At 49.9% G+C, this 23,795-nt stretch overlaps 1 protein-coding gene across 1 annotated transcript; it reads left to right on the top strand.

Moving 5' to 3' along the window:
* Positions 1 to 989: 989 nt before the first annotated feature.
* Positions 990 to 12,304, top strand: LSG1 (large 60S subunit nuclear export GTPase 1). The gene is made up of 14 exons (XM_058031339.1): positions 990 to 1,075; positions 1,159 to 1,276; positions 1,514 to 1,634; positions 2,203 to 2,289; positions 3,154 to 3,240; positions 5,282 to 5,342; positions 6,040 to 6,216; positions 6,381 to 6,806; positions 7,104 to 7,205; positions 8,013 to 8,156; positions 8,454 to 8,577; positions 9,182 to 9,261; positions 9,897 to 10,070; positions 11,365 to 12,304. Exons 1-14 carry the CDS (start codon positions 995 to 997, stop codon positions 11,542 to 11,544), a joined length of 1,962 nt encoding a protein of 653 aa, XP_057887322.1. The 5' UTR covers positions 990 to 994; the 3' UTR covers positions 11,545 to 12,304.
* The last annotated feature ends 11,491 nt before the right edge of the window (positions 12,305 to 23,795 follow it).

The raw sequence follows: 23,795 nt of genomic DNA, 5'->3' as shown, positions 1-23,795 counted from the left end.
ACTTCTCACATCTGCATCCAGGATCCCACTTTGCCATCATCATTCCTCACATGCAGTGTTTGCTGTATTTGGATGGTGGACACTAGGGAAGGGAAACCTGCACTGGCCTGGCTGTGTTACAGGGCGCAGGGTCAGCTTCAGCCACAGGAGCTCGTGGCTTTCCCCAGAGGCAGACACAAACCCCTGCCCCATGGCTGGCTGCTGGGCAGGGTTTTGCACGATGTGGTTTGATAACATCTGCACCAGGCCGAACCAGCAAGAGAAACTGGCCCCACTGCTGGTGGCACTGCCACAGGCTCGGCTGGGGCTGGCAGCCCTGCGTGCCACCCCAGTGCCAGGGCCTCCAGCTGCAGCACCGACCTTGGGGTGCGAGTGAACCGTGCCCCCAGGCTCATTACTGGTGGGGCTGGTGGCTGCTATGGGAGGGAGGGGGTTACAGCTGAGCCTGAGCAGGGGAGACCCAGAGAGATGTGTGTCCATACTGAGCACTATAGGATGCGAGGGATAGAAAGATGGATGGATGGATGGATGGATGGATGGATGGATGGATGGATGGATGGATGGATGGATGGATGGATGGATGATCATAGAACCAATTGGGTTGGAAAAAGACCTCTGATATCGAGTCCAACACCATATCAACTAGACCATGGCACTAAGTGCCACATTCTTAAGCCACTCCAGGGACGGTGACTCTACCAACACACTGCGCAGTCCACTCCAACGCCTAATCACCCTTTCAGTTAAGAAATTCTTCCTAATGTCCAACCTAAACCTCCCCTAGGGCAGGTTCAGGCTGTGTCCTACGGCCCTGGCGGGGCGGCGAGGGCCGGTGCCGGTGCGGTGGCACCGCCTGGTGGCGGACGCCGGGCACGCGGCGGAGGCTCCGGGCGGCGGAAGGGGCGGCGGAAGGGGCGGTGGAAGGGGGCGGAAGGGGCGGTAGAACGCGGCGGTCCCCCCGCCCCTTCCGTCGGCGGGGCGGCGGCGGCGGCACATGGGCAAGAAGCGGAGCGATGGGCTCGGGCGCTCCCTGCAGCGGCAGCGCGGGCTGGAGCGGCGCGGCGCCTCCTCATGGGTACGCCGGGGGGCCGGGGCGGCGGGAGAGAGGTCGGGGTGGCCGGGGCGGCCCGGGCTGACGGCGGTGTCCTGTCCCCGCAGCTCCACGCCAGCGAGGTGGTGGCCGAGCGCGGCCCGGAGCTGCGGTCGGCGCCCGAGCAGAGCCCGCTGGAGGAGTTCCTGGCCACGGCCGAGCTGGCCGGCACCCGCTTCGTGGCCGGTGAGCAGCTGGGACGGGCCTGGGGCAGATCTGGGGCCGAGGAGGGGACCCCGGGGCAGGGCGGCACCCAGGTTCTGGGCTGAGTGGGTGCCAGTGGGAGCTGGCAGTGGGTCTGGCCCGGGGAACTGGGGTAGTTTGTGAGGCCGTGAGCCAGGGCTGGGGTCAGCAGGGACAGGATGGGTGGCAGGGCTAGCAGCACTGGGGACAGGTGGCTTTGGATGACTGTCTGTCCTTTAGAGCGTCTGAATGCCCAGATCGTGTCTGCCCAGAGCTGCACGGGCCTGCTCTCAGCGCAGGAGGCCCAGCGCGTTCGGCAGCTGCAGCAGGAGAACCAGGAGTTCCTGCGCATCCCACGGAGGTGAGTCCTGCAGGGCTGCCTGGGCGCCCCTTGCCTCACTGGGGCTCCGGGGCTGATCCCTCTGGGCTGCAAGTCTGACGACGGCCCTCAGGTTGGCAATACCCTGCTTTTGGAGAAGCCACTAACTAACACATGAGCAGGTTGTAACCTACAGTACAGTGCCAGTCTGCCATGTGAGTGCTGCCAGTGCCAGCCACTCTGCCTGATGGTGTGGGTTTCCTTCCCAGAGCTTGGCACTGCTGAGGCAGGTGCATCCAGGCTGCCTGGTAAGCTCTTTCAGAGCTTTGTGAATGGTGAACAGAGAGATTGAGCCCCATCCTAACAACCCTACAAAACTTAGCTCAAGAAAACAGCTTTATGGTATCTGGTGTACATGCTCTCTGCTAATGGAGTTTGGAAGGAACAAGGAAAGAAGGTGTACTTAAAGCTGCTGAAAACAGATGCGTGCACATCTGAAGCATTACTTCAACATAACCAAATGTGTGGTTTTTATGTTCTGTTTACTAAAGTAATGTAGCTGCACTGACTGCTATTTCTGACCACTCACTCCAAAATGTGCTTGTTATAGGCCACACTGGGATAGGACAACCAGTGCTGAGGACTTGAAGCAAGCAGAGAGAGAGAGCTTTCTTGAGTGGAGGCGACAGCTTGCCCAGTGAGTATGCTGCTTGTGGCTGGGTAAGTAGCTGGTGGCATTTAGTGACACGGGAAACAGTGAGTTGTACTTATCCTTGTTGGACCAACAAAAGTAACATCTACTCAGCTCTCTGTACTTGTCCTGGAAGGCTGACATCCCAGCCACAGTCCACCATGTCTTTGTGCTCAGCTCTGCAAAGCTGTCTTGTGTGTGCATGTTCTTTTAAATGAATTCAGGATGGCATTTGATGTTCTTAATTCACCTGTGAAGTAGAGGGTTACTGGATGTGTCTTTTTGGAGCAATAGTGCTGCTCTGAATAGAAGGCCACGCTGCCAGCCTGCTGCATCCAGCAGCCTGTGCTGGTCTGGCACTGCATCTGCTGGCTTGGAGACTTGGCTGGTATCTGTTCACACCCTGCAAGCCCATGCTTACCCTGAGTAAAGTTGTTCAGGTGGTGGTAACACCAGGCTAAAGGTTGTATAGAGGTATTTCAGGTACCATCCCCAAATTTCAGGTTTTTTTCCAAGGGGTACTCAATTAAGAAAAAACTGCTGGCACTTGGGATAACTTCTGTCACTTGTTATCATGGCTCTCTAATTTCACAGGCAGACTCTTGATGAGTTCTTGTTCTTTCCATCTTTCACCACTTTTGCATTGACAAGATCAGAAGCCATTGTGTCACCACTAAACCAGTGCCACTGACAGCAGTGTACCTGAAGGCTTGATCTGTTTGAAAAAACATCAGAAATAGTACCTCTGTATGGGTTTGGTTTGATTACCCTGTGCAAAACTAAAGCCTTCTGGATCTAGGGAGGGACTGGGTGTGAGCTTACAGCCTGCCACGGGCCAAATGTGACATTATTTTTTCTGTTTTGCCTTAGCCTTGAGGAAGAGAAAAAGTTAATTCTGACCCCATTTGAAAGAAACTTGGAATTTTGGCGTCAGCTTTGGAGAGTCATTGAAAGAAGGTAAAGTATTTTACTATCCACTTTTTAAAAAGGGATGCTGAATGTATTTTCATGAATTGCTGCTTTTGAGACAAGCTTCAAGTGTCTCAGCACAGGAAAAATTATTAAGTTAGTAATGTTTTATTATCAGTACTGCAGTGATTTTGTTTTTGTGATGTCTGCTAGCTCTCAACAGTGTGATGTGCAGTGGTTCACTGTGAGTCTCTTGGCCTTCCTCTGTGTTGGAGGTCTGTGTCACAAAATGCCTTTGAGATCTCTTGCCAAGATTAACCCCTTCCTTCCCAACCAAACTACAGCAGCTGATGTTCAGGAGCAGGAGACAAGGACTAAGTAATGTTGGGAAAGAAGGAGCCTCTTGGTCCTTGTGTCTTTGCCACACAGAGAAGTTGCAGCAGTGCACAGAAGACAACAGGCTGTCATACCACAGGAATAGCTTTGTTTGCTCTGCTGAGCTGTAATACAATAAGACTGGTATCTGCTACATTAATCTGACTGGGGCATTTAATTTCACTAGTAATTAGGTTTAAGATCATCTCATTTCACTTTCCTAAAATTGAAAAATACTTCACCAGTGAGGTCATGGTGAGCTGGTCCCTTCACAGAAGGGCCTTTGTACTGAGTGCTGCTGGGCCCTTGGCTGGGAGAGTGCTGGTCAGGAGCATCCACTCTAGGGTATCATGATGTACACTGTGAGTGCACAGGGTGTTTTGGGGTGACTGGAATATGTCATTAATGCCTTTCTGCTCCCAGCTTTTTATTTCATGTAGAGTGAGGATGCTGTCTCAGAAGTGAATGGAAAAGTCACTCAGTCCTTTAACCTTTCCAGATAATTTGATCTGTTATCAGTTTTTTCCATGTATTTGCTTCCAACTAGTTCCCAGCAGTGTGGTTCAGTAACTTCTCTGTATCCCATCCCAATATGGTGGTGTCAGCTCTCCCTCATATTGATCTTTGAATGTCTGTAACTGTGCAGTCCTCTTTGTACCCATGGGCTTATTAAATTATTCCCTTGGGGGGATTACCGTTTTTATTTTTTAAACACATAACAAACTGCCTAATGAAGCTTGAAATTCTTCCATTTGATCTGTGGTGTTCTGAAGTTGTCCTGATTTGACAGAAATCCCTGTCAAACAAATGGAATTAGCATGTGATAATACCTGGCAGTATTTTAAATTACTTGCCTGGAGAAGTTGTAGTGGAAGAGGCTGTAGTTAAATTTTCCCCTCCTTTTGACAAAAGAAGCATGAATGCCTTTGGGACCTGAAGCCATTGCGTTTAATTAGTGTGTGGAACTAATGAGTCCTGCTCATGTATGTGGTGGCAACCTGGTCTCTGGGCTTGGAAGGTGTTTCCTAGAAGCATCTTGCAAGGCCTTGCTTGCATGGGGGAACAGCATATTTTACTGAAGTCTAAGGGTATTTTTTCATTGTTTTATGCTTTTTGTGACAAAAAGAGCACAGAGGAACTTTTGAAAATATCCAATAGCAAACACTTAAAATCTGTATGTCGTTTGTGGGAGGCTTTGTACATCTTGTTCTATGCAAGGAGGACAACAATGTTTCAAAATATCTCACTGTGTAGGAAAACCACCTCTTCTTTCTCTCTGTAACCACCCTGCCACAGTTGAGGATGTGAATAGACAGAAACAAAGTTGTGTTACCACAGTTTTTAGTACCATTCTCAAAGATAGAGTACCACTACTGTGGTTCTTGCCTGCTGAGCATTTCTGAAGGGTAGATGGGTTGGCAAAACTGAGATGTTTTCTTCTCCCTTGCTGGCTGTACAATTGTGCAGGAGAATGAGCCAAGTGAGGAGGAAGCACTGTATGGCAGTGCTGGCTTGTAGCACAAGCATGGCTCTGTTGGGCAGGTGGGCTGCTGAGATGCTCTGTTGTTCAGTAAAGAGATTTAGTAGGATAATACAGTTGAAACTATTAAAATCCCAAGGAAAACCTAAAAATCAATAATTTGCAGTGTCTTACTGCTTTCTTTGGGGCAGTGTAAGAATGAGTACTTCATGGGGCTTTCCTTTACTTTTGCAGTGATATTGTAGTCCAGATAGTAGATGCCAGAAACCCCCTTCTGTTTAGATGTCAGGATCTGGTAAGCAAACCACTTTCTTGAATGTTGTCTTCATTTTATGTCTTAAGGTTTGTGTGATACATTTTTTGCTCAATGCATTCAGCCACCTTGAAGCTGTTTTGCTGTTGTGCTTGAGTGGATATCTTATTAATTGATAAAAGTATTCTGGCATGAATTTTTTTTTCTTTTGGTATTTCACACAGAATGTGGTGGATTTAGAGGCTCTTCTGCAGATGTTACATTGCAGATCCTATTTTATTCCTCATTACCCATTAGAAGTGTCCTCACCTAAAGGAATTGTCTTATGTAAAAGCATAGTGGAATAAAAGTGGGTGAGGATTCCAAAGGATCAAAAATTATTCAAGTGACAAGTTTGTAATGATAGGCTATAGAACACTGCATCAGGGAGACATGAAATTGCTCAAATAGTTATCTTAGGAGCTCTGCTGCAGGGTGCTGATTAATATCTTGTCACAGCTCTAAGCAGACGAGGTGTTTGCACACATGGCCAGCAGCAAGCTGTATTTTGGTAGTTGCATGCTCCAATTTGTTCTTGTGGCTGTCTGCTGAACAGCACTTCCACCAACCTAGGGATGGTAAGCTTGGCTACACTCGTGTGGAGCTGCATGGAGTAATTTGTGTTGGTGATCTTGTGTTTTCTTGGGGTGGAAGGAGTCGAAACCAGAGTGCAAACTGATCCTTCTCTTGTTTTCTTTAGGAAAGTTATGTTAAGGAAGTCAGTAATGACAAGGAGAACATGATCCTGATCAACAAAGCAGATTTGCTGAGTGAGGAGCAGCGTGCTGCTTGGGCACAGTTCTTTGAGAAGGAGGGTGTCAAGGTGGTGTTCTGGTCAGCTCTGGCAGAGTGTGAGCGCTTGTGTGGAGAATCAAAGGTACTGCAGGCGACCAGTTCACACTGGGTCTGTGCTGGCTGCAGCTGGGAATAGATAAGCACTGGGTTGTCAGCTCTTGGGATGTGGCTGATGACAGCTCCCTGAGCCAGCAGCAAGGCTTGGGGTTGTCTTTGCATTTCACCTCTGAAGTGCTGTTCCCACAGGACCTGGGCTCTGAGGGGGGAGTGGAGCACCCCAGCGGTTCTGAGGATGGAGCCTCCAGTCAGGAAGATGACAGCACAGCACAAGGAAGTGCAGAAAGAGCATCCACAGGCAGCACTTGGCAGAGTGCAACCCAGGCCCTGGGGAGTGATGATAACAGCAGTGATGAATATGAAGACTGTGAAGATGATGAAGAGGAGGACTGGCAAACCTGTTCTGAAGATGAAGCTGGTGACAGCATAAATGCTGTTGGTCCACAGAGGATGGAAAGCAGGACTGATGATGCTGCAGTGCAGCACAGAGTGCAGGAGCAGAACAGGAATGTCAGGAACTTCAGCCATCTGGTACAGAGAGATGAGCTGCTGGAGATATTCAAAACTATGCACAATGGACCAAGGGTGAAGGATGGGGAAGTAAATGTTGGGCTGGTAAGTTGGACTTTGTGCTTAAATGGAACTTAATCTAAATTCTAATTCCATGTTCCCTCCATGGTAAAAATTCATCCTGTAGTCTGGCTTCCTATAAGGGTATAAAAACTGGCAAGCACAAACCACTGTGGGTTTTGTGCAAAGATTAATACTGAAGCTCCTAGAGCTCAGCGTGCCCCCCTGCTTGCCCTAGTTTTTTTTTTTTTAGAACATTTTATTAAAGAGCTTTTGTGTCAGAGCTCTGTCAGTCTTTTGGTATCACCCTGCCTAATAACATTTCACTTCTTTGTCATCTAGGTGGGTTACCCTAATGTTGGCAAAAGTTCAACCATCAACACAATCCTTGGAAATAAGAAGGTGTCAGTGTCTGCTACACCAGGCCGTACAAAGCACTTCCAGGTACTGCTAACAAATAACATCAGTCTTTTTAGCATTTCTTTTTCACCAGTGGAAGAGAGCTTCATTATGACCTAGTTACAGCTGCATGCACTCACTGAGAACTCTGCCAGCCTGAACTGTGGCCAGCAGAGTAGGTTGGAGAGGGGTGGTCTTGATGTGTGTAATTTTGAAACTTTAGTTCTTGCTTCTAAACTTGTGCTCGATTTTGAGTCACTCATGAGAGCTGCAGTGCAATGGGGCATGTTTTCCATCTCCTGATTTTATTTAGTTACCTTGTCCCTTTTTTTCCAGTACCAGTTATGAGGTGAGAACCTTTTTACATGAGTGTTCCTCCAAGTAGCTTAAGGCCAAGGCTTCAAACTATCCTTGTCAACATCATTGCTGTGAATAAATGTAGTTTTGCTGATATTTTCATATTGGTCAAACTTTGATTTTGAGGTAGCAGCTCCAATGCTGTAGTGGGACCATTGTGGAATTTGTGCTTTTCAAACTCCTAGCTCTTTCAGAAGGTCCAATACACTTAAAGGTTTCTGGAGTGCTTTCTCCTCTGCCATCAGACTGGAGAACTGAAGATCTTGCTGCCCCCATCTGGACACCTTATTTAGCAACTTTGAAAAATGTTGCTGTCTTCTACATCTGATCTGTTTAATTCATTAGCTGGGACCAGCAGGGCAGATGTCTGTGTTAGTAGAATTTGTGCTTATTGTCATTTGCATCCATGTTTCATCTGTGCATTTGATTTATTTTTTTTTCCCCTCCCTGGACACTGAGTTGCCATAGTGAACTAATGGGTTATTTGTCATGTAGACCCTGTATGTGGAGCCTGGCCTGTGCCTTTGTGATTGCCCTGGTCTGGTGATGCCATCTTTCGTCTCTACCAAGGCAGAAATGATTTGTTCTGGAATTCTGCCTATAGATCAGATGAGGGACCATGTTCCACCTGTTTCTCTAATATCCTTTGCATGGGGTTTGTAAGAGTGCATGTAGGGGTTGGGTCTGGAGTATGCCATGTTCCAGCCAGCAGCACATGTGCTCATGCTTTGAGGGAGGTGGGACATACTGGATAACACAGCCCTGCTGTGTTGGTCTTTCCCTATCTCATTTCAACTTAGTGTTGTCAGACTTGTGTTATTTTTCTGGTTTGCAACAAAATCCAAAAGTCATTCTTTTGTGTGTGCTCTTAGAGTGACATGGGCAAGATCACTTTGTGATTTACAGCTACACAAGTAGTTTCCTTCACTAGCTTATGTTTGCCAGCATATCCCACGCAACATTTTGGAAGCAACCTATGGAATAAATATCATAAGGCCAAGGGAAGATGAGGACCCAGATCGAAAGCCAACAGCTGAAGAGCTGCTAACAGCATATGGATGTGAGTGATGATCCTTTTAAAACCTGTCACCTCCACTGTGTGCATGGTCCTGAACATGGCCTTAGGAGAACATGGTAAAGTTAGGCCCAGCTTGGGTTTGTTGTGCATTGGACCTCTTTGATAGGACTTGCCCTCCTCTCAGGAATGGTCTTTGTTAATGCCTCATGTCCTGTGGGAGCTGGAGTGGTGCTTTGCCAGTCTCATCTGACAGATGTAGTGATAGTGTGGAAGATATTGGTGAAATGCCCTGCCAGTCTGTAGTGTGGTGCTCTTACCCTTTCAGATACCTCCTAGCATCTGTGTCTGAATTAGACTTTGAAGAATGCAGTGAATTCTCATTCTCTTCAAAACAAAAATAAAACCCTAGCAGTTTTCTGCTAGTAGGAAGATGTCAGCTCTTACAATTTCTTTCAGGTCAAGATGCTTCTGCAGTACTTTTAGTCACCAAAGTTCTTCCCTTTTTTTCCCCTGCTTTCCCCAAGAGAAGCCTCTTTCTAAGGGAGTATTTTTGAGGAAGAATACAAATGGGTGGCTAGGCAGCAGAGGAGAACACATTAACATTCTCTTGTACTTACAAAGAATATACTTTGGATTTCTCTTCTAGATATGAGGGGCTTTATGACATCTCATGGACAGCCAGACCAGCCGAGATCAGCTCGATATGTGTTAAAAGATTATGTTAATGTAAGTGCTTCCTACATCTGGGTTTTCTTCTCTTCTTAGAGGTGATTTAAAGTTTGCACTGGAGTACAATAAAGTCAATTCTGTTTCTCTGGATAAAATCACCATGTATCAAAAGACTCTTGAAATTGGGCTGCTTTTGTGTTTTAAAAGAATAAATTAAATTTCTCAAGCTGCCTAATCTTAGAAAGGTGATTGCTTAAAAATATGGTGCCAGCTAAATAATCATATCTCCAAAGTAGCTAGCAGATACTCAAGAAATGAACCCATAATGTACAGCTGGACCAATATTTGGCACGAAGGACTGTTGCTGTGAGTGTTGTAATACTGCATGCCTCTTTAGCACCTCTCAGCAACTTATTGTTGATAATTTGTTAATAGGATCCTCTGGTGCTCCTGAGAGTTTTGCTCTGTGTTGTTTGCAGCTGGGCACTGCAGCTGCAAATGGTGCTTTGATGTAGAGGTGGAACAGTGCTTTATCTTAGGAGTCAAGCCAGTTATTGTCTGGGAGAAGAAATAAAGTGTACTGATAGTCTGCTAGTGTGAGCCCCTAAACTTCAGGCCCTTCTTAGGTTTGGAGTTGTTTTCTTTCCTCTCTGAGTTTCTTTTGTAACAATTGAGTCCCCTTGCTTTCACAGGGGAAGCTGTTATATTGCCACCCACCTCCTGGTATTGATCCAAATGATTTTCAGCACCAACATCAAAGATGCCCTGACAGTACAACTGTGCAGGCAACTGGACAGGTGAAGCCTGAGAAAAATACCAAAGCAAAACAAATTGAAAATGTGGTGGACAAAACTTTTTTCCATCAGGTAAATTCTGGAAAACATTATTCTAGAAATTTTTGCTGCAGCACTCATCTGTAGTTACAGGGGGAAAACCACCTTTGAGGATGGAGGTGTGCTGGGTTGTGTTAATGGTGTTTAGTGCTGTGGGATCTGCATGCAATTTCTACCCAAGAGCTCTCTGTTCTTTTTATTATCTCCTAAATCACTGAGGATGTCCTCAGTGACAGAAAGATTGCTAATGAGGTGTGCACAGATGATTTTTCAGAGGTCAGCAGGGTGACCCTGGTTGTTAGGAATCAGACATCAATCTTGAGCAAACAGGAGGGTGACTGGGAAGAAAGACAAGGAGGAATGACTTGACAACTGACCCAGAACATGGTTTTGAACTAACAGGTCCTTCAAAGTGACTTTCCTTTCCTGAGCTGATGTATTTAGAGGCTGTGATAAGCTTTTTTAAGATAATTTAGTATTACACTGAGGTTTTGACTCAGAACCTGAAATCAGATGAAAAGCATACAAAGTGATTTAAAATCCAGTCAAGAAATCTCAAAATTCGGTAGAAAATGGGAATTTTTCTTAACCTGTATGATTCTTGTCAGATCCAACAGGCATCTGTTTTGCCTCCACTACTGAAAAAGTGTATTAGTGACTTACAGTGAAATATGAAATCCATAACTGACCAGATCTGCGTACCTGACAGGGATTAGAAGAGGTTTTTGGCTGTGGACAGGATGGGTCATAGATGGCACGTTCCATCTGTGTGGTTAGCTGGATGTGAACACCATTTATTTAGCACAGCTAAGATAATCATGCATTTTGAAAACAAGAACTCAGGCTCTTTTCAAAAAAAAAAAAAAAAAAAGTGAGCTATTTTAGAAAACTGTGAGCTATTTTAGAAAACTGTGACCTGAAAAGCATTTTTGGGATTACCAGACTGTTGCTCTGTCTGCCCAAAGTGCTGGCACAAGCTGTGAGCCCCGTCAGCACTGCCCACGCTCCAGACTTGAGCAACTTATTTTGGTCTGTGGCTTTCCTGGGCGCCAGATTTATTTGTGAAGACAATTTATTGTGCAGAGAGCAGAGGCTGTGAGGATCCATCCTGGTGCTGGAGCTGATGCTGGCTGGGACACGGTGTCACGTCAGCGGCAGACGCTGGGGACCCGGCACAGCTTGGCAGCTTTGGCTGCCTGCCCTGACCTCCCTGCAGCTCTGGAGCAGGGGCTGCTGCGTTCGAGCTTGCCTGTGTCTGGTTTCACTGACATGCTGCAGTGGTTGAGGAGCTGCTCCTTGGTCACTGGGGTTGTGTCTCCTTTTCCAGGAGAACGTTCGTGCCCTGATGAAAGGGGTCCGGGCTGCCATGGGCTACCGGCCGGGGAGCGGCCTCGTGCCTGCGGCTGCACCCAGCCCTGCCAACGCGGTGGGAAAGCCCTGGAAAAAACACGGGAACAGGAACAAGAAGGAGAAAATCCGCAGGATCACCAAGCACCTGGAGGCTTAGCTGTGGCACCAGTATCTTGCCTTTTCAGGGCAGGGACTGCACTGTCTCACAGGCCTTGATTGAGGGGGAAAAAAACAGATAAGTGGGCAACGCTAGCTCACCTGGGAGCTCTCTGCAGTGGATTGGCTTGGCAGGGGATGAGAGTGGGCTCTGGTGGCTGGAGTTCATCCCTTCTGTGAACAAAAGAGACCTGGCTGTTGGTGTTATCTGGAATCCAGCCCAGACATTTGACTGCTGCTGAAACATCCTTTCAATGGGAGCAGATGGAGCTGTGCAGGAATGTTTTTTCCTTCCATAAAGGATGTATTTTATAGCTGTTGCAATCAAAGCAAGCCCTGGTAAAACTGAGTAAAATCTTTAAACAGTTGGATTTCAATGAGTGATGTTTGTTACATTTTGAGACACTATTGCTCTTTTTCTTTTTTTTTTTTTTTCTTCTCCTGCTCTTTAAGGCTTGTTTGTTGATTTGACAAAATGCTTTAGTGTGTTGACAAATGAGGTAGAATGATCTTTATTGCCCTCTTCCTTCTCTGCTATTCTCAGTCCTATTCTGTAGAATCTGTAACCACTCCCTATTTCCCAGCTTGAGCAGAGCACAGCACACCATGCAAGGAAAATGTTGCTTTTATATCCTTTACACTGAGCTGGTATCAGTTGTTTTCGTGTGACTTCCCACTGGTATTTTAAAAAATTGGCTCTATATGACTGCCTAAGAATTTGGTGCTAATTTGTCCTTAAATATACTTGAGATTTTACTACCTGTATGTGTGTCATGATCTGTCTCATTGCCCTAAGTCAGAGAATTGTCTGTTAGCGGATTTTAATTGAGTACCTGAGTATTTGATGCTAAAAAGACTTTACTTACCTGGGGTCAGATTAAAGTGAGATTTACTTCTCAGCTGCCCTACTGAGAAAATGTTTGTGCCCTTGGTCAGAGCTCTTCGTTCCTTGTTCAGCACAGGGAGTAATGATAGGACTGGAAAGGCTCACGAAGACGAGTCATGCTTTGGTTTTAGGTGGTGGAAGGAATAACACATGATGCTGGTCTCTTGATGCTATAAAAAGGGATTGCTGTCTTGTAATTCTGAACTTTCCAGGCTTTAAATGTGGAGGGAGAGATGAAAGCAACTGCTGAGCAAAGCCACAGCAAACCAAGGCAGTTTTGGCTTTGTGACCCTCTGTGTGTGTCCTGTACAGGTAGTTTGCAGAGGGTTCAGTGACAGCAGAGCTCTCACCTCAGCTCCTGCTTCCCCTGGAGTGCCTGCTCTCAAGTTCCTGATTACATCACTGGAGGGAAGACAGTTCCCTGCCATGTGTAAAGGTGAAGTGTAATTACCCTGAGTTAATATGGTCAATGGTGTTTTAAATCAGTGTTCTGTAGTGGAAAGTAGATTCTCAGGAGAGAGTGTTTAATGTAGTTCTCCTGGAGAAGGTGATCTTTGCCTTTGTTTCCTGAAAAGGTTGTGCCTTAGCCAAGTCACTCAGATCTGCCTTCTCCACCCTCCTTGCAGGAAAGATACCTGCTTTTGTCCCCTACAGTGCTTTAGGAACTTGATTGCTCAGAAACACTCCTTAGTTTTTGTCCTGTTTTGTGTGAAGCTACTACCTGTCAAACTGAGTATCTTTTATTGAAGATGTAAAACATTTTTTTCTATTCTGTTTTTCTGCTTTAGAAACATTTTGAATTGTTAGCCCATGTTGCATGTACCCAAGTTCTCTTCTATTGCGTTGTCTGCCCTTTCCTGTTGGCTGGGTCTCCATGACCTTGCCACCTTGCTGGACAGGCTGTGTCCTGATGTAGACCCTCCCAAATCTGGTGAGTGACAGAAGTCCCCAGGGCCTGAGACTGGGGGTGACTGCTTGTTGCTTGCATAAAGCTTTTGCCATGAGACCTGCCAAGCAACTTGCAGTGTTTGCCTGAGTGAATGGAGGATAATGTAAATATGACCAAGCAAGTAGTGTGTGCTCAGGTGTTAAAAGCAAACTGCTCCTTGCTGTGCTAAAGGACTCCTGCCTCAACAGAAGAAGGATGTAAAGACCTGATAATATTTCATGCTGTTACTGAGCAGTGGGCAGAAAAGGTAAGAGGCAAATTAATGCTTTCCTGTGGTGGTTTGATGTGTGGCTGAACCACATCCCTCACTGGGCAGTGCCAGCTGGGCCTTGCTGACAGCTCAGTACAGCACATGGCAGCAGCTGGCAGGCATGAGGCCATGTGGGCACTGCTCACTTGTCAGAGCCAGCACAAAGGACACAGTGTGCTCTGCCCTGGCCACCTGTGAATGAGCTTCTGCTGCTCCACTGCTGGCTGGAGAAGGCCATTTTCCATTTTGGAGTGCTGTTTTCTTCAAGTGCCTTGTGTGTGTAGAGGGAGTGTGCAGGCTGCAACTGGTTCCAGTCTCTTCTCTGGGATCCCCAGCACCCAGTGCTCTGTCTCCCCTTTCAGGCAGCTTTGCTTTATAATGCAAGCAGTTTGTTTTCCTGGCTGATGCTGTTCCCTCCTGCACTGATACCTGCAGCAGAAATGCAGAACTGGTTTGGGAATAAGTTTTGGAGCTGAACTGGCCTTTGATGGTATGTTGCACTTGCCTTGAGACCTACAGCTCTCCCTGCAGGTCTCTGCTGCCAGGTTCAGGGGGTCTCACTCGAGCCTGCAGTCTGTCCCACAGCACATGGTGTCCCCAGAGATCATGGGTGGGTCTGTGCTGGGTGCCACACCTGTGGGGCAGCACTGGCAGCCTGGGGTGGAATCACCAGCTCTGCCTTGGATGTCCAGAGAACTGGGGCTCTGCTTCACACACAGGACTTGTCATTGTGTGACTGAGCTGCCATCAAGGCCACCTAGCTACTACAAAAAAAAGTGTTTTGCAGTCTTGTTTTGAGGAAGAGTAGTTTTACTGTCTTCCTGAAACCTGAAGCATCATGGGTGAGCAGTTGAGGGGTAGGGATGCCAGGATGTAAATCCCTAAGCCACTCTGCTGTGGGTGCTGTGGCTCTTCTAACTGCAGTTGGTGGCAAGTGATGTAGGAGCTTCTTCCCCTCAGCTTGGCAGAGCCAGCACTACACAAACATTTCCTCTGCCTGTCACCCCATGCAGACTGTGGGGCTGTCAGGGTCAGGTGTCTGATCTCTTCCCAAGGTCTCAGGCCAAGGATCAAAGGGATGATGGCTTTTTGCACCAGGGACCCTGCTGCAAGGGATGGCCATGTGGCATCTCGCTGGCTGTCTGCAGTCTCCACGTGGCCCAGAGCTCCTGGTTGTGTCTGGAGGAGGCTGAACTCGCCCTGTGCTGCCGTTAGGGGCCGGCCTTTCCCAGGCAGAGGAGCAGCCCTGGTGCCCCAGCAGCAGTGCTGGGTCCTGCTCCAGTTCAGGATCCCAGCAGAGCTGTGGCTCCCGGGGGCTCCCACCCCACCCAGCCCTGCAGAGCGGCTCAGAGCTGCCCTTCCCAGCCCCCTGGGCAGGGTGGTGGCCAGGGGGACCCCAATGGGGAGTGTGGCTCTGGCCATGGCAAGGCAGCAGCTGAGTCCAGGGCCTTTCAAGCTGTTCCTATAAAAGTGAAGCAACTCTTTTCTAATTCTCCTGAGACACTGTTGCTTTAAAGTAAGAAGCAACCTTTCTTTTTTTCCTCTCTGGTCACAGCTCCTACCTCCTGTGAGGAGCTTCAGGCCATTGCCTGGCCCCTGCAGGATCTTTTACCCCATTTGTGTGAGGAGCAGTATTGTGCTGTCCCCCTTCCCTGTGTCATGGCTCTAGTCCAGCTTTTTTACTGAGTTTTTTTCATTTTTTTGCTGCAGAAGGAAAAAAAAAAATATATTGAGGAAAAATATCCTGGGGCAGCTGGGAGAGGAGTAGGGAGCAGCTCTCCAGAAAATAATCTCTCCAAGCTAAAGGCCTGAGGTGCCCAGGACATCTTGAGACCCAAAGAGAGGTCATGGTGAGGACAAGAGGAAAAGAAACCGCTACTGAGTCAGAGGAACTCTGGCCCAGTGTTCTTTCTTGCTGTGGCTGTGGGAAAGGGTCTGTCCCATGGGTGGTGTCAGGGCAGGAGGACTGCATGTGCTGGGTGGAGCACACTTGGGTTTGCCCTTCTGGAAATGTCACCAGCCCTTCATCACTTGGGAGCTGAGGCAAAGAACCAGAAACATCATCCATGAGGGAAGGTCTGCAGTCCAGCCAGGCTTTCTCTGCCTGCCCAGAGCAAAGGAAGCATCTACAGAGCCCCTTTGTTTTGGTCAGCACTGATAGACCAGTGCAGGCTCGTCTGGGATTTCATAGGGTTTTCAGCAAGAGTGTCTCTGCTTGGAGCTTCTCAGAACTGGCTGTGCTCAGGGCAGTGCAGGGGGATGCTCAGGAATCACTGCTGTGTGGTCTCAGGGCAAAGGGAGTCCCTTACTCTTGACACCACATCTTGCTTGGCCACTCTGTGTGCTCCTGAGCCCTCTCCTCACACTGGATAGAAAGTGAAATGTGTGAGAAAAATGGAAACCAGCACTATTCTGCTTTGCCATGGAGAAAGGGAGAACCAAAAACTTTATAGTTTCAAATGCAGCCAGTTCCCCTTTCTGGAAGGAGGCAGTGCAGGTCCAGGGAGGTGCCTGGGGCTCCCCAGCACCCATCTGGGGCCCTGCCTGCCCCTTTCTCTTCACAGTGGGACTTTGAGGATGTGATGGTGCAATGGAGCCAGCCCAGCCCTGCTGTTTGGCCTTGCTCTGTGCTGTGCCCAGGCACCTTCAGACAAGCTGCAGCCCCTCCAGGACATCCAAGCTCCTCAGCCAAATGAGCAGTAAGCAGCAGAAGGTATTTCTTTGGGGCTCTCTGGGGGAAGGTGAGAAGCTCTGGGGTGCCACCACAGGCTGCCATGCCATGTTGTGCCTGAAGCACTGCCTGGTGGAGCAGGGACAGTTCCCAGCATCTTTCATGCTTGTCCTGCTGAGATGTGGCATGGGGTCCCCCTTTCTCACCACTGATGGCTTCCTTCTCTGGATCTGGGGCTTTGGGAGAGGTGCAGCCTCACAGCTGGATTCAAACCCATCAGTCTCCTCTTGTGATTGTGCTGTTGTTTCCCCCTGCATTTAAGCTTACAAGCCAGCCCAATGGAATTGAAGGCAGCTGATGCACTCAGCAAGGCAGGAGAAAGGGACAGTCCTCACTGTGGCTCACATTTCCTGGTGATCCCTGGCTCCTAACTTTAGCACCAAAACCATGGACCAGTGAGATGGGAACCCCTCCAGCAGGCTGAGTGTGGGGGGCTGACCCATGATTCATTGTCTGCATGTAAGGAAGAAAGAAATGAAAAACTGTAGTGTTTCAATGCCTTGGTCAATTCTCATCGAGCTCTGCTGCCTGGCACTGCCATCCCTCTGAATGAACTGCTGAGCTGGCACCTGCCTTGGGCAGTGGAAAATGCACAGCTCATGAATGGGGTGAGGATGGGGCCTGGGGCCACCAGACCCTGCCTGGTTTGCCTGCAGCAGCAAAAAGAGCTCAGCAGAGCTCTTGCTGATAAGAAGGGCCTGCATTCATATTTCCAAAGGCCTGAGCACATTGGTGAGTGGCAAGGCTCAGAAACCCAGACGCCAGACAATGGAAAGGCTGGAAACATAAAGGAAAGGAAATTCTTCTGCTGTATTGCCTTTCCTATGGCGATAAGATAACCTCAAGTGAAACAAAAGTCCCTGCTGCAGACGCTGGGGTGGCACCTCGACTGCTCTCTGAAGCTCAGGAGGATGTCTGTGTGAGCTGGGATCTCCCAGCCACTGGCTCTGGCTGTCACTGGCTGTGCAGTGGGCACAGGGTGCTCCCAGTGCTTCAGTGAGCCTTGGCCTGGCCTGCTCCTGCTCCATCCCACGGGAGCATCTGTGTCCTTCATTTACACTCCTACAAGGGAAGTTGTAGGATAGTTTGGGTTGAAGGGGACCTTCAATGACCATCTAGTCCATCACCCCTGCAAGGAGCGTCTTCAATTAGATCAGGTTGTTCAGTGCTCCATGTAACCCTGCTTTGAATGTTTCTTGGGATGAGGCAACAACCACCTCTCTGGGTAACCTGTTCCAGTGTTTCCCCTCATTGTAAAGAATTTCTATATTAAATCTAAATGAATCCTCCTTCATCTTAAATCCATTACCCCTTGCCATATCACAACAGGCCTTACTAAAATGTTTTTCCTCATCTTTCTGGTAGGTCCCTTTCAAGTACTGAAAGGCAAATCTAAGGTCAGCCCCAAGCCTTCTACTCTCCAGGCTGAGCAGCCACAACTTTCTCAGCCTTTCCTCATAGGAGAAGTGCTCCAGCACTCTGATAATCTCTGTGGCCTCCTCTGGCCCTGCTCCATGTCCTTCTTATGCTGAGGACCTCATGGCTGGGTGCAGTGCTGCAGGTGGGGTCTCACCACAGCAGAGGGGCAGAATCCCCTCCCTCACTTGTTGCCCATGGTGCTTTAGATGCAGCCCAGGACACATTTGGCTTTCTGAGCTGCCAGTGCACATTGCTGGCCCATATCCTGCCCCCCATCCACCAGCACCCCCAAGTCCTTGGCAGGGCTGCTCTCAGTCTGTTCTGTATTGATATCAGGGCTTGCCTCAACCCAGGTGCAGGACCTTGCATTTGCCTTTGTTCAACCTCATGAAGTTCCCATGGACCCAGTTCTAGGGCTTGTGCAGGTCCCTCTGGATGGCATCCCATCCTTCAAGGGTGTCAGTTGCATCACACAGCTTGGTGTCTCGCTTTAAATCTTACTTTAAACACTTTGGAAGAGCTGAGAAAAATGAGGCCACAACATTTGCTAGTGATACATTTCTCTTGGGTATGTGAACATCCCAAAGCTGCTGGCAGCTGTTGCAAGCATTGCTGAGTGGCTGAGGGACAGAGTGACATGTTCTATGTGTTATAGGTTATTTTTCAGAATGGGGGGACAGGGACAGAGTGGTCTCCATGTGGGCAGGAGTGGGAGCAGGATTAGGGGCTGCCAAAGAGGAGGCTGTCATGGGAGCAGTGCTGAGTGGGAGCGGGTTGGGAAAGGGCTGGATGACAATCTAATGTCTTCCCCAGTGCCTACAGCTAAACAGGCCACGAGAAGAGGTGCAAGGGGCACAGGTGGCATCTCAGTAAGGATAGAGGTGAGCCTCTGCAGCACTGTCCTGTCCCAAAGAGGGGATGTGATGGGATGGGTACCCTTGGGACAGCAGAGAAAAGGAAAGGAGGAGTGCCTCTGCTGTGTCTCAGAGTAAGGGGACAGAGAAGTCTGAAATGGAGCTGGCTAGAGCCAAATTCAGATTACAGCCTGCAGGCTCAGAGCAGGGCCAGATTAACTGCGGAAATCATTGCAGGCTATTTTGGGCAGCAGGACTGGGATGAGTGATGAGAGGAGTTCAGGGAGGCAGGCCAGGGCTGGCCCTTGGGCTCAGGAAGGGCCCAGGCTGTGGCACTGGGAGTGGCAGGGTGGCTGCAGGAGGTCACCCTGTGCTGCCCTGCTCTGTGCTGGCCCCAGAGGTGGGTCCCAAGGGCTGCCTTGGTGTTCCATCATGGACAGCTGCTCCTCAGAAAGCAGTGGCATGGGTGCTGTGCCCAGCAAGCAGTGCCTGGTTCCTTCTTGTGGGGGTCCCAGGGTGGGAGCCATGAAAGTGCACACTGGCGTATAGTCAGGCTGAGGCAAGGGACATTTCAGGGATCTGGTGAAGGGAGGAGCTGTGCAGGAGGTGCTGGAGCACATCACACCCTCGTGTGGTTTGCAATTTTCCAGTAGCTGCACTTGTCCTCTGCCCTGAGGTGCAGCAAGTGGAGATCAGTGGCCTCGGCACTTTCAGATCTTGTATTCAGTTCACCTGGAGTCAGCAGAGAGCTGAGCTGTTGGCATAGGGGGGCATGCAGGAGACAGCAGCAGCTTTGCTGGGATGGCTGTGACACTTGCAGCACTGTCAGTGTCTCCCTTCATCCAGCCCTGGGAAGCAGGAGCCAGCAGCAAAGCAAAAAAGGGCACAAAGCACCAAAACACCAGGTAGGTGTTGTATAGCTGTGCAACATGGTTTGCTGTAACTTCTGCCTGCTCCCAGTAGCTGTCACTGGCTGCTTCTGCTGGGGTATTTGGGGAGATACCACTGGCACCAGCACCTCTGATGGAGATCACCCCAGCAGCAGCCACAGCTGTGCTTAGGGGCATGAAGAGCTGCCCAGTGCATTGCACCACAGTGAGGTTGGCTGCAGCTTCCATCGTGGTCCCAGTGCTGTTCCCCTCCCAGGTGAGCTCAGTGGGTTGGGCAGGGGTCCCCTGTGGGACATCACTGCAGGGTCATGCTGGCTGTCCCATGGCCATCAGTCACCCTGTGGTCTTCTCTTGCCCTGGGCTTGCAGCAGATGTGAGCCAAGCACCTGCTGCTCCCTGCTCTGCCAGGGAATGTGGTTTGTGGAGCCACTGAAGAGGCTTTTGGGCCTCATGACCCTGCTGGGGAGGGGCCCCAGGTGGCCTTGCAGCAGCAAGGAGCACAGAGGTCACAGAGTGCCCTGCTCTCCTCCCTGCATGGATGCTTTGCAGGCAGGGATGGGTTCGTGGGTGGCTCTTAGACTTCCTGCTGAGATGGCATAAGCTCTCCAGGTGATGATCCTCTTTGCCCTGGGACTGGGAACAATGTGTCTCCTGTTGCAACAGGTATTGCAGGGGCCAGGCTGTCCCTGGGGTCAGGCTGAGTGTCCCAGGGGCAGGATGGCCACTGGCCACGCTGGGTCCCCATGCGGTGACAGCACTGGGCTGAGTGCCTTTGAAGTGCCCTGCTGTGCTCTCTGCTCCACTGTTGGACACGATCTGAGCAGCCATTGTGCAAAGCAAAACAAACCCTTCCTATCTGTCCCAGGCTCAGAGCTCAGCTCTGCTTCCAGCTGTGAGGCTCCAGAGCCAGCACAGCCCTGCCAGAGACTGCTGATAACCATCTCCCCTTGCAAAAGAGTTCAAGTCCCTGCTCCAGGCAGGCAATGTCACCTTATCAGCACTTGAAGGCTCCTGATAAAGGGATCAATCTGACTTCAGCTGCATGCCCACCTGCAAACACAATGTTCTGGGTGCAGCCAAGGTGAGGGTGGCCAGGCCCACTGCTCTTTTCCTTTGGGAGGGTCATGGCTGCCCAGGCTCCACAGGGCTCAGCCAGGGCTGGGAACAATAGTGGCCACTGGCGACCACAGGGGGGGCGATTACTGAAAACCATGTGCTCACCCGGCCGCTGCAGAGGCAATTTGTCAAAGTCCCGTTTTCCTTTCCCTGATAAGATAGGGCTTGAGGAATACAATAATGCTTTTCTGAGATACAATTGTGGCTCTTCTACCCGGCACACACGCAGGGGAAGCTAATTTTGGCCATGCTGGGCTGGCAGGAGCCGGGAGGAGGCTTCTGTATGGGGCTGCAGCCAAGGGACAGGGCAACTCCCTAAGCCCCAGGGACTAGGACAGCAGCAGGGTCACTGCCCCTGTGGGCTGGCACACTCCCTGCTCCTGGGACACTCCTGGAAGATGCTATAGCTGCAGAAGGAGCTGTTGCTGCTGCCTCCATGATAGGTGCTGATAAGATGTGGCCCAGTGCTGCAGCTCTGCCATCACCTGCTAAGCCCTGTCAGAGACTGGGCAGCAGTGCCTCCCTTGCAGGCACCCAGCACATGTAGCTGCACACTCACACCCTCTTCCCCTGGCCCCATGCTTTGAACATTATCCCACCCCAAAGGTGGCAGCAGGATGCCAGGCCGGTGTTCATGCCCTGGCCAAGGCAAGCTGCCCTCTCCCATCTCTCTGATCCAAGGCAAGCTGGCCGAGCAGGGGGGGAAAGTGATCTTGGCTGCCTGTGGCAAGCCAGTCCCTCCACAGGCTGCTCCAGTGCCACCACAGTGTCAGGGGAAAGGAGTAAAAGGCACCATTGGCAAAGGCAGACCTTGCACAGTTCCAGCCTCCCTGGGAACCAGACCCTTTTAATAACATGTACAGTATTTGTAGGTGGTGGATCTGGCTTTCCTCAGGAGGATAATAGAAGCACACCCATCTGGCAGAGCTGACGTTTCCATTTTGGCATGTTGCTTGGGATGCACTTTCTGCACAGTTTGAAATCCGAGCATAATCCTATCTTCATGAACCACATTCACCAGTCTGATAATGTGACCCCACAAAAGGTCAATGGAAAAGTTAATATAATTTATTGGCTGATTTGAAAAAAAAATCTAATCATCTCTTTTTCCTTTTTCCTGACCCCCCACCCGCACCCAGTGCCCTGCTGACATTTTCCAGTCGTTCCCAAACAATGGCCAGGGTGGGAATGCTCTGAGCGGGTGCAGCTTTAGAGGAGGCTTTTCCTGAGGGGCTGCAGATGCATCTGCCTGCTCAGGGCCCCCCTCTCCAAGAGGTGTGTTGGGGGTGATGTGCTCAGCCAAGGTCACCAGCCTGGCCAGGGACAGGCTGGCACCAGGTCAGGTTTGGGCATGTCTGGTGGTTTCAGTGTTTGCTGGGTATCCTCTGCTCTGTGGGGTGACTGGAGTTCAGCTGCTGTAGACTGTGAGGAGACACACCTCTGTTGGTGATCATCTCTGCCAGTTTTGTAGCTTTGTAGCTGTGGGGAGTAGGGAAGGAGGATCCAGCCAATTCCTGGGAGTCAGGCAGTCTTGGATGAAGCCATCAAGGGCCTCAAGAACCTTTTCTAGGGACACAGTGCCCTGGGAGGTGCCATGCTGCTTCTAGGGAGGGCTGCAAGAAGCTGCAGTGCACACGGTGAGTTCCTGTGCACAGCTGTGTGCCAAAGGGGACCTGCACTCATCTTCCTTGAACCATCCTCCCTCTGGGTTTCCCAGGCACCAGGAGCACCCACAGCACGCTCAGCTCAGCCCGGGCTGTCTGCAGAGCCCCAAGCACTGTTTGGAGCAATTAAAGCAGCCAGGTGTTTGTCAGAGCATGACCTGGCCTGGGGAAGCAGAAGAGCTTGCTTGTTAGGGTGGAGCTGCAAAAGTAATTACGAGCTGCAAAAATAATTAGACCTTTCTTCTCTAAAACCTCATGGATAGAGAAGGACCCCAGAGGGCAAGGAAAGGTGGAAAGGATCCAGCAGTTCTCTTTCAGCATTAGCTGCTACTTCAAAGTCGTGGCTTTGGAGCTGCCACGCTGCAGAGCTGAAGAGAGCGCATTGGTAAAACATCTTCTGGCAAGAGCAGGGGATGGAGAATCCCAGAACTGCCCATCTCTATCAGACTGCAGCACTGCAAGGTCTGTCAGGTACTGCCATGGCTGTGCATGCAAAGCCTGGCTCCTGCCAGCAGCTGACTGTCCTTCCCAGCTTCTTCAGAGCACTGCTCCAGGCCTGGCTCTTGCCAAGGCAGGACTGGAGAGATGGAGGGAGCCTGAGCAGTGTGGTTTGGAGGGCAGAGGGCAAGGGAAACACAGGTAACTTCTAAAGTCAGTAGTTTCAGAAAAGCAAAATGATGTTCTAATGTGGTGTAAATGATGTTCTGGCCTCGTGCTTTGCAAAGCTGGTTTGTGCATGGGGCTGGCTGTAGCCTGGGGGCTCCCTGGCTGTGCAGTTCTGCCTGCTGCTCACCCTGCCTGGCACTGCCCATCAGCCTCCCCCGTGCAGGGAAACTGGGCTCCCACACTGTGAATGCTCCCCTGCTTTGCTTTCCAGTGTCTTGAAGGTGAGCTGACCTTCTGCAGCCCTTGCATAAGATGTTCTTTGTCCACCAGCACATTTAGCTCCTGCTCTGTTCCAGCTGGTGCCGGGCCATGTGGGCAGGGAATGCCAGTCCTGATGGCAGCAATGCTGCCAGTCTGGGGAGACACCAGGGCATCAGAGGGCATTGCAGGAGCACAGTGTCTCAGATCATCATAAACTCAGGGACTTTGCCCATTTAGTTGAAATAACAGAGATGAAAAAGTTATTGAGGATGACTGATGGTGGGTCAAATGCCCAGACAGCGTAACCTGCTTCATTCTCTGAGGCGCCATGCCAGGGAGAGGAGCTGCACACAGGCTTTGGTTCCTGTCCTCTCTCAAAGCAGAGCTTTGGAGAGCACAAAGCAGAAGAAAGGCTTCCCAGCCCTCTGCTTTGTTGTAACAGCGCCGACTGCCAGTCTGCCAAGCACTTTCCCAGGAGCTGCTGTGAGAACAAGGATGCAGAAGTCAGTTCAGCAATAACTGCTTGATCTGCCCTGGACCATGTAAAATTGTGTCCATTTCAAAGTACAGCAAGGGTTATGAGTTGTCCCTTAACCTGGCAGCATGGGGGCATCTTGGTTTGGGAT

This window comes from Melospiza georgiana, chromosome 10 (assembly GCF_028018845.1).
Source record: "Melospiza georgiana isolate bMelGeo1 chromosome 10, bMelGeo1.pri, whole genome shotgun sequence".
Classification (NCBI taxonomy): Eukaryota; Metazoa; Chordata; class Aves; order Passeriformes; family Passerellidae; genus Melospiza; species Melospiza georgiana.
This window is presented reverse-complemented; position numbering and strand designations above follow the sequence as displayed.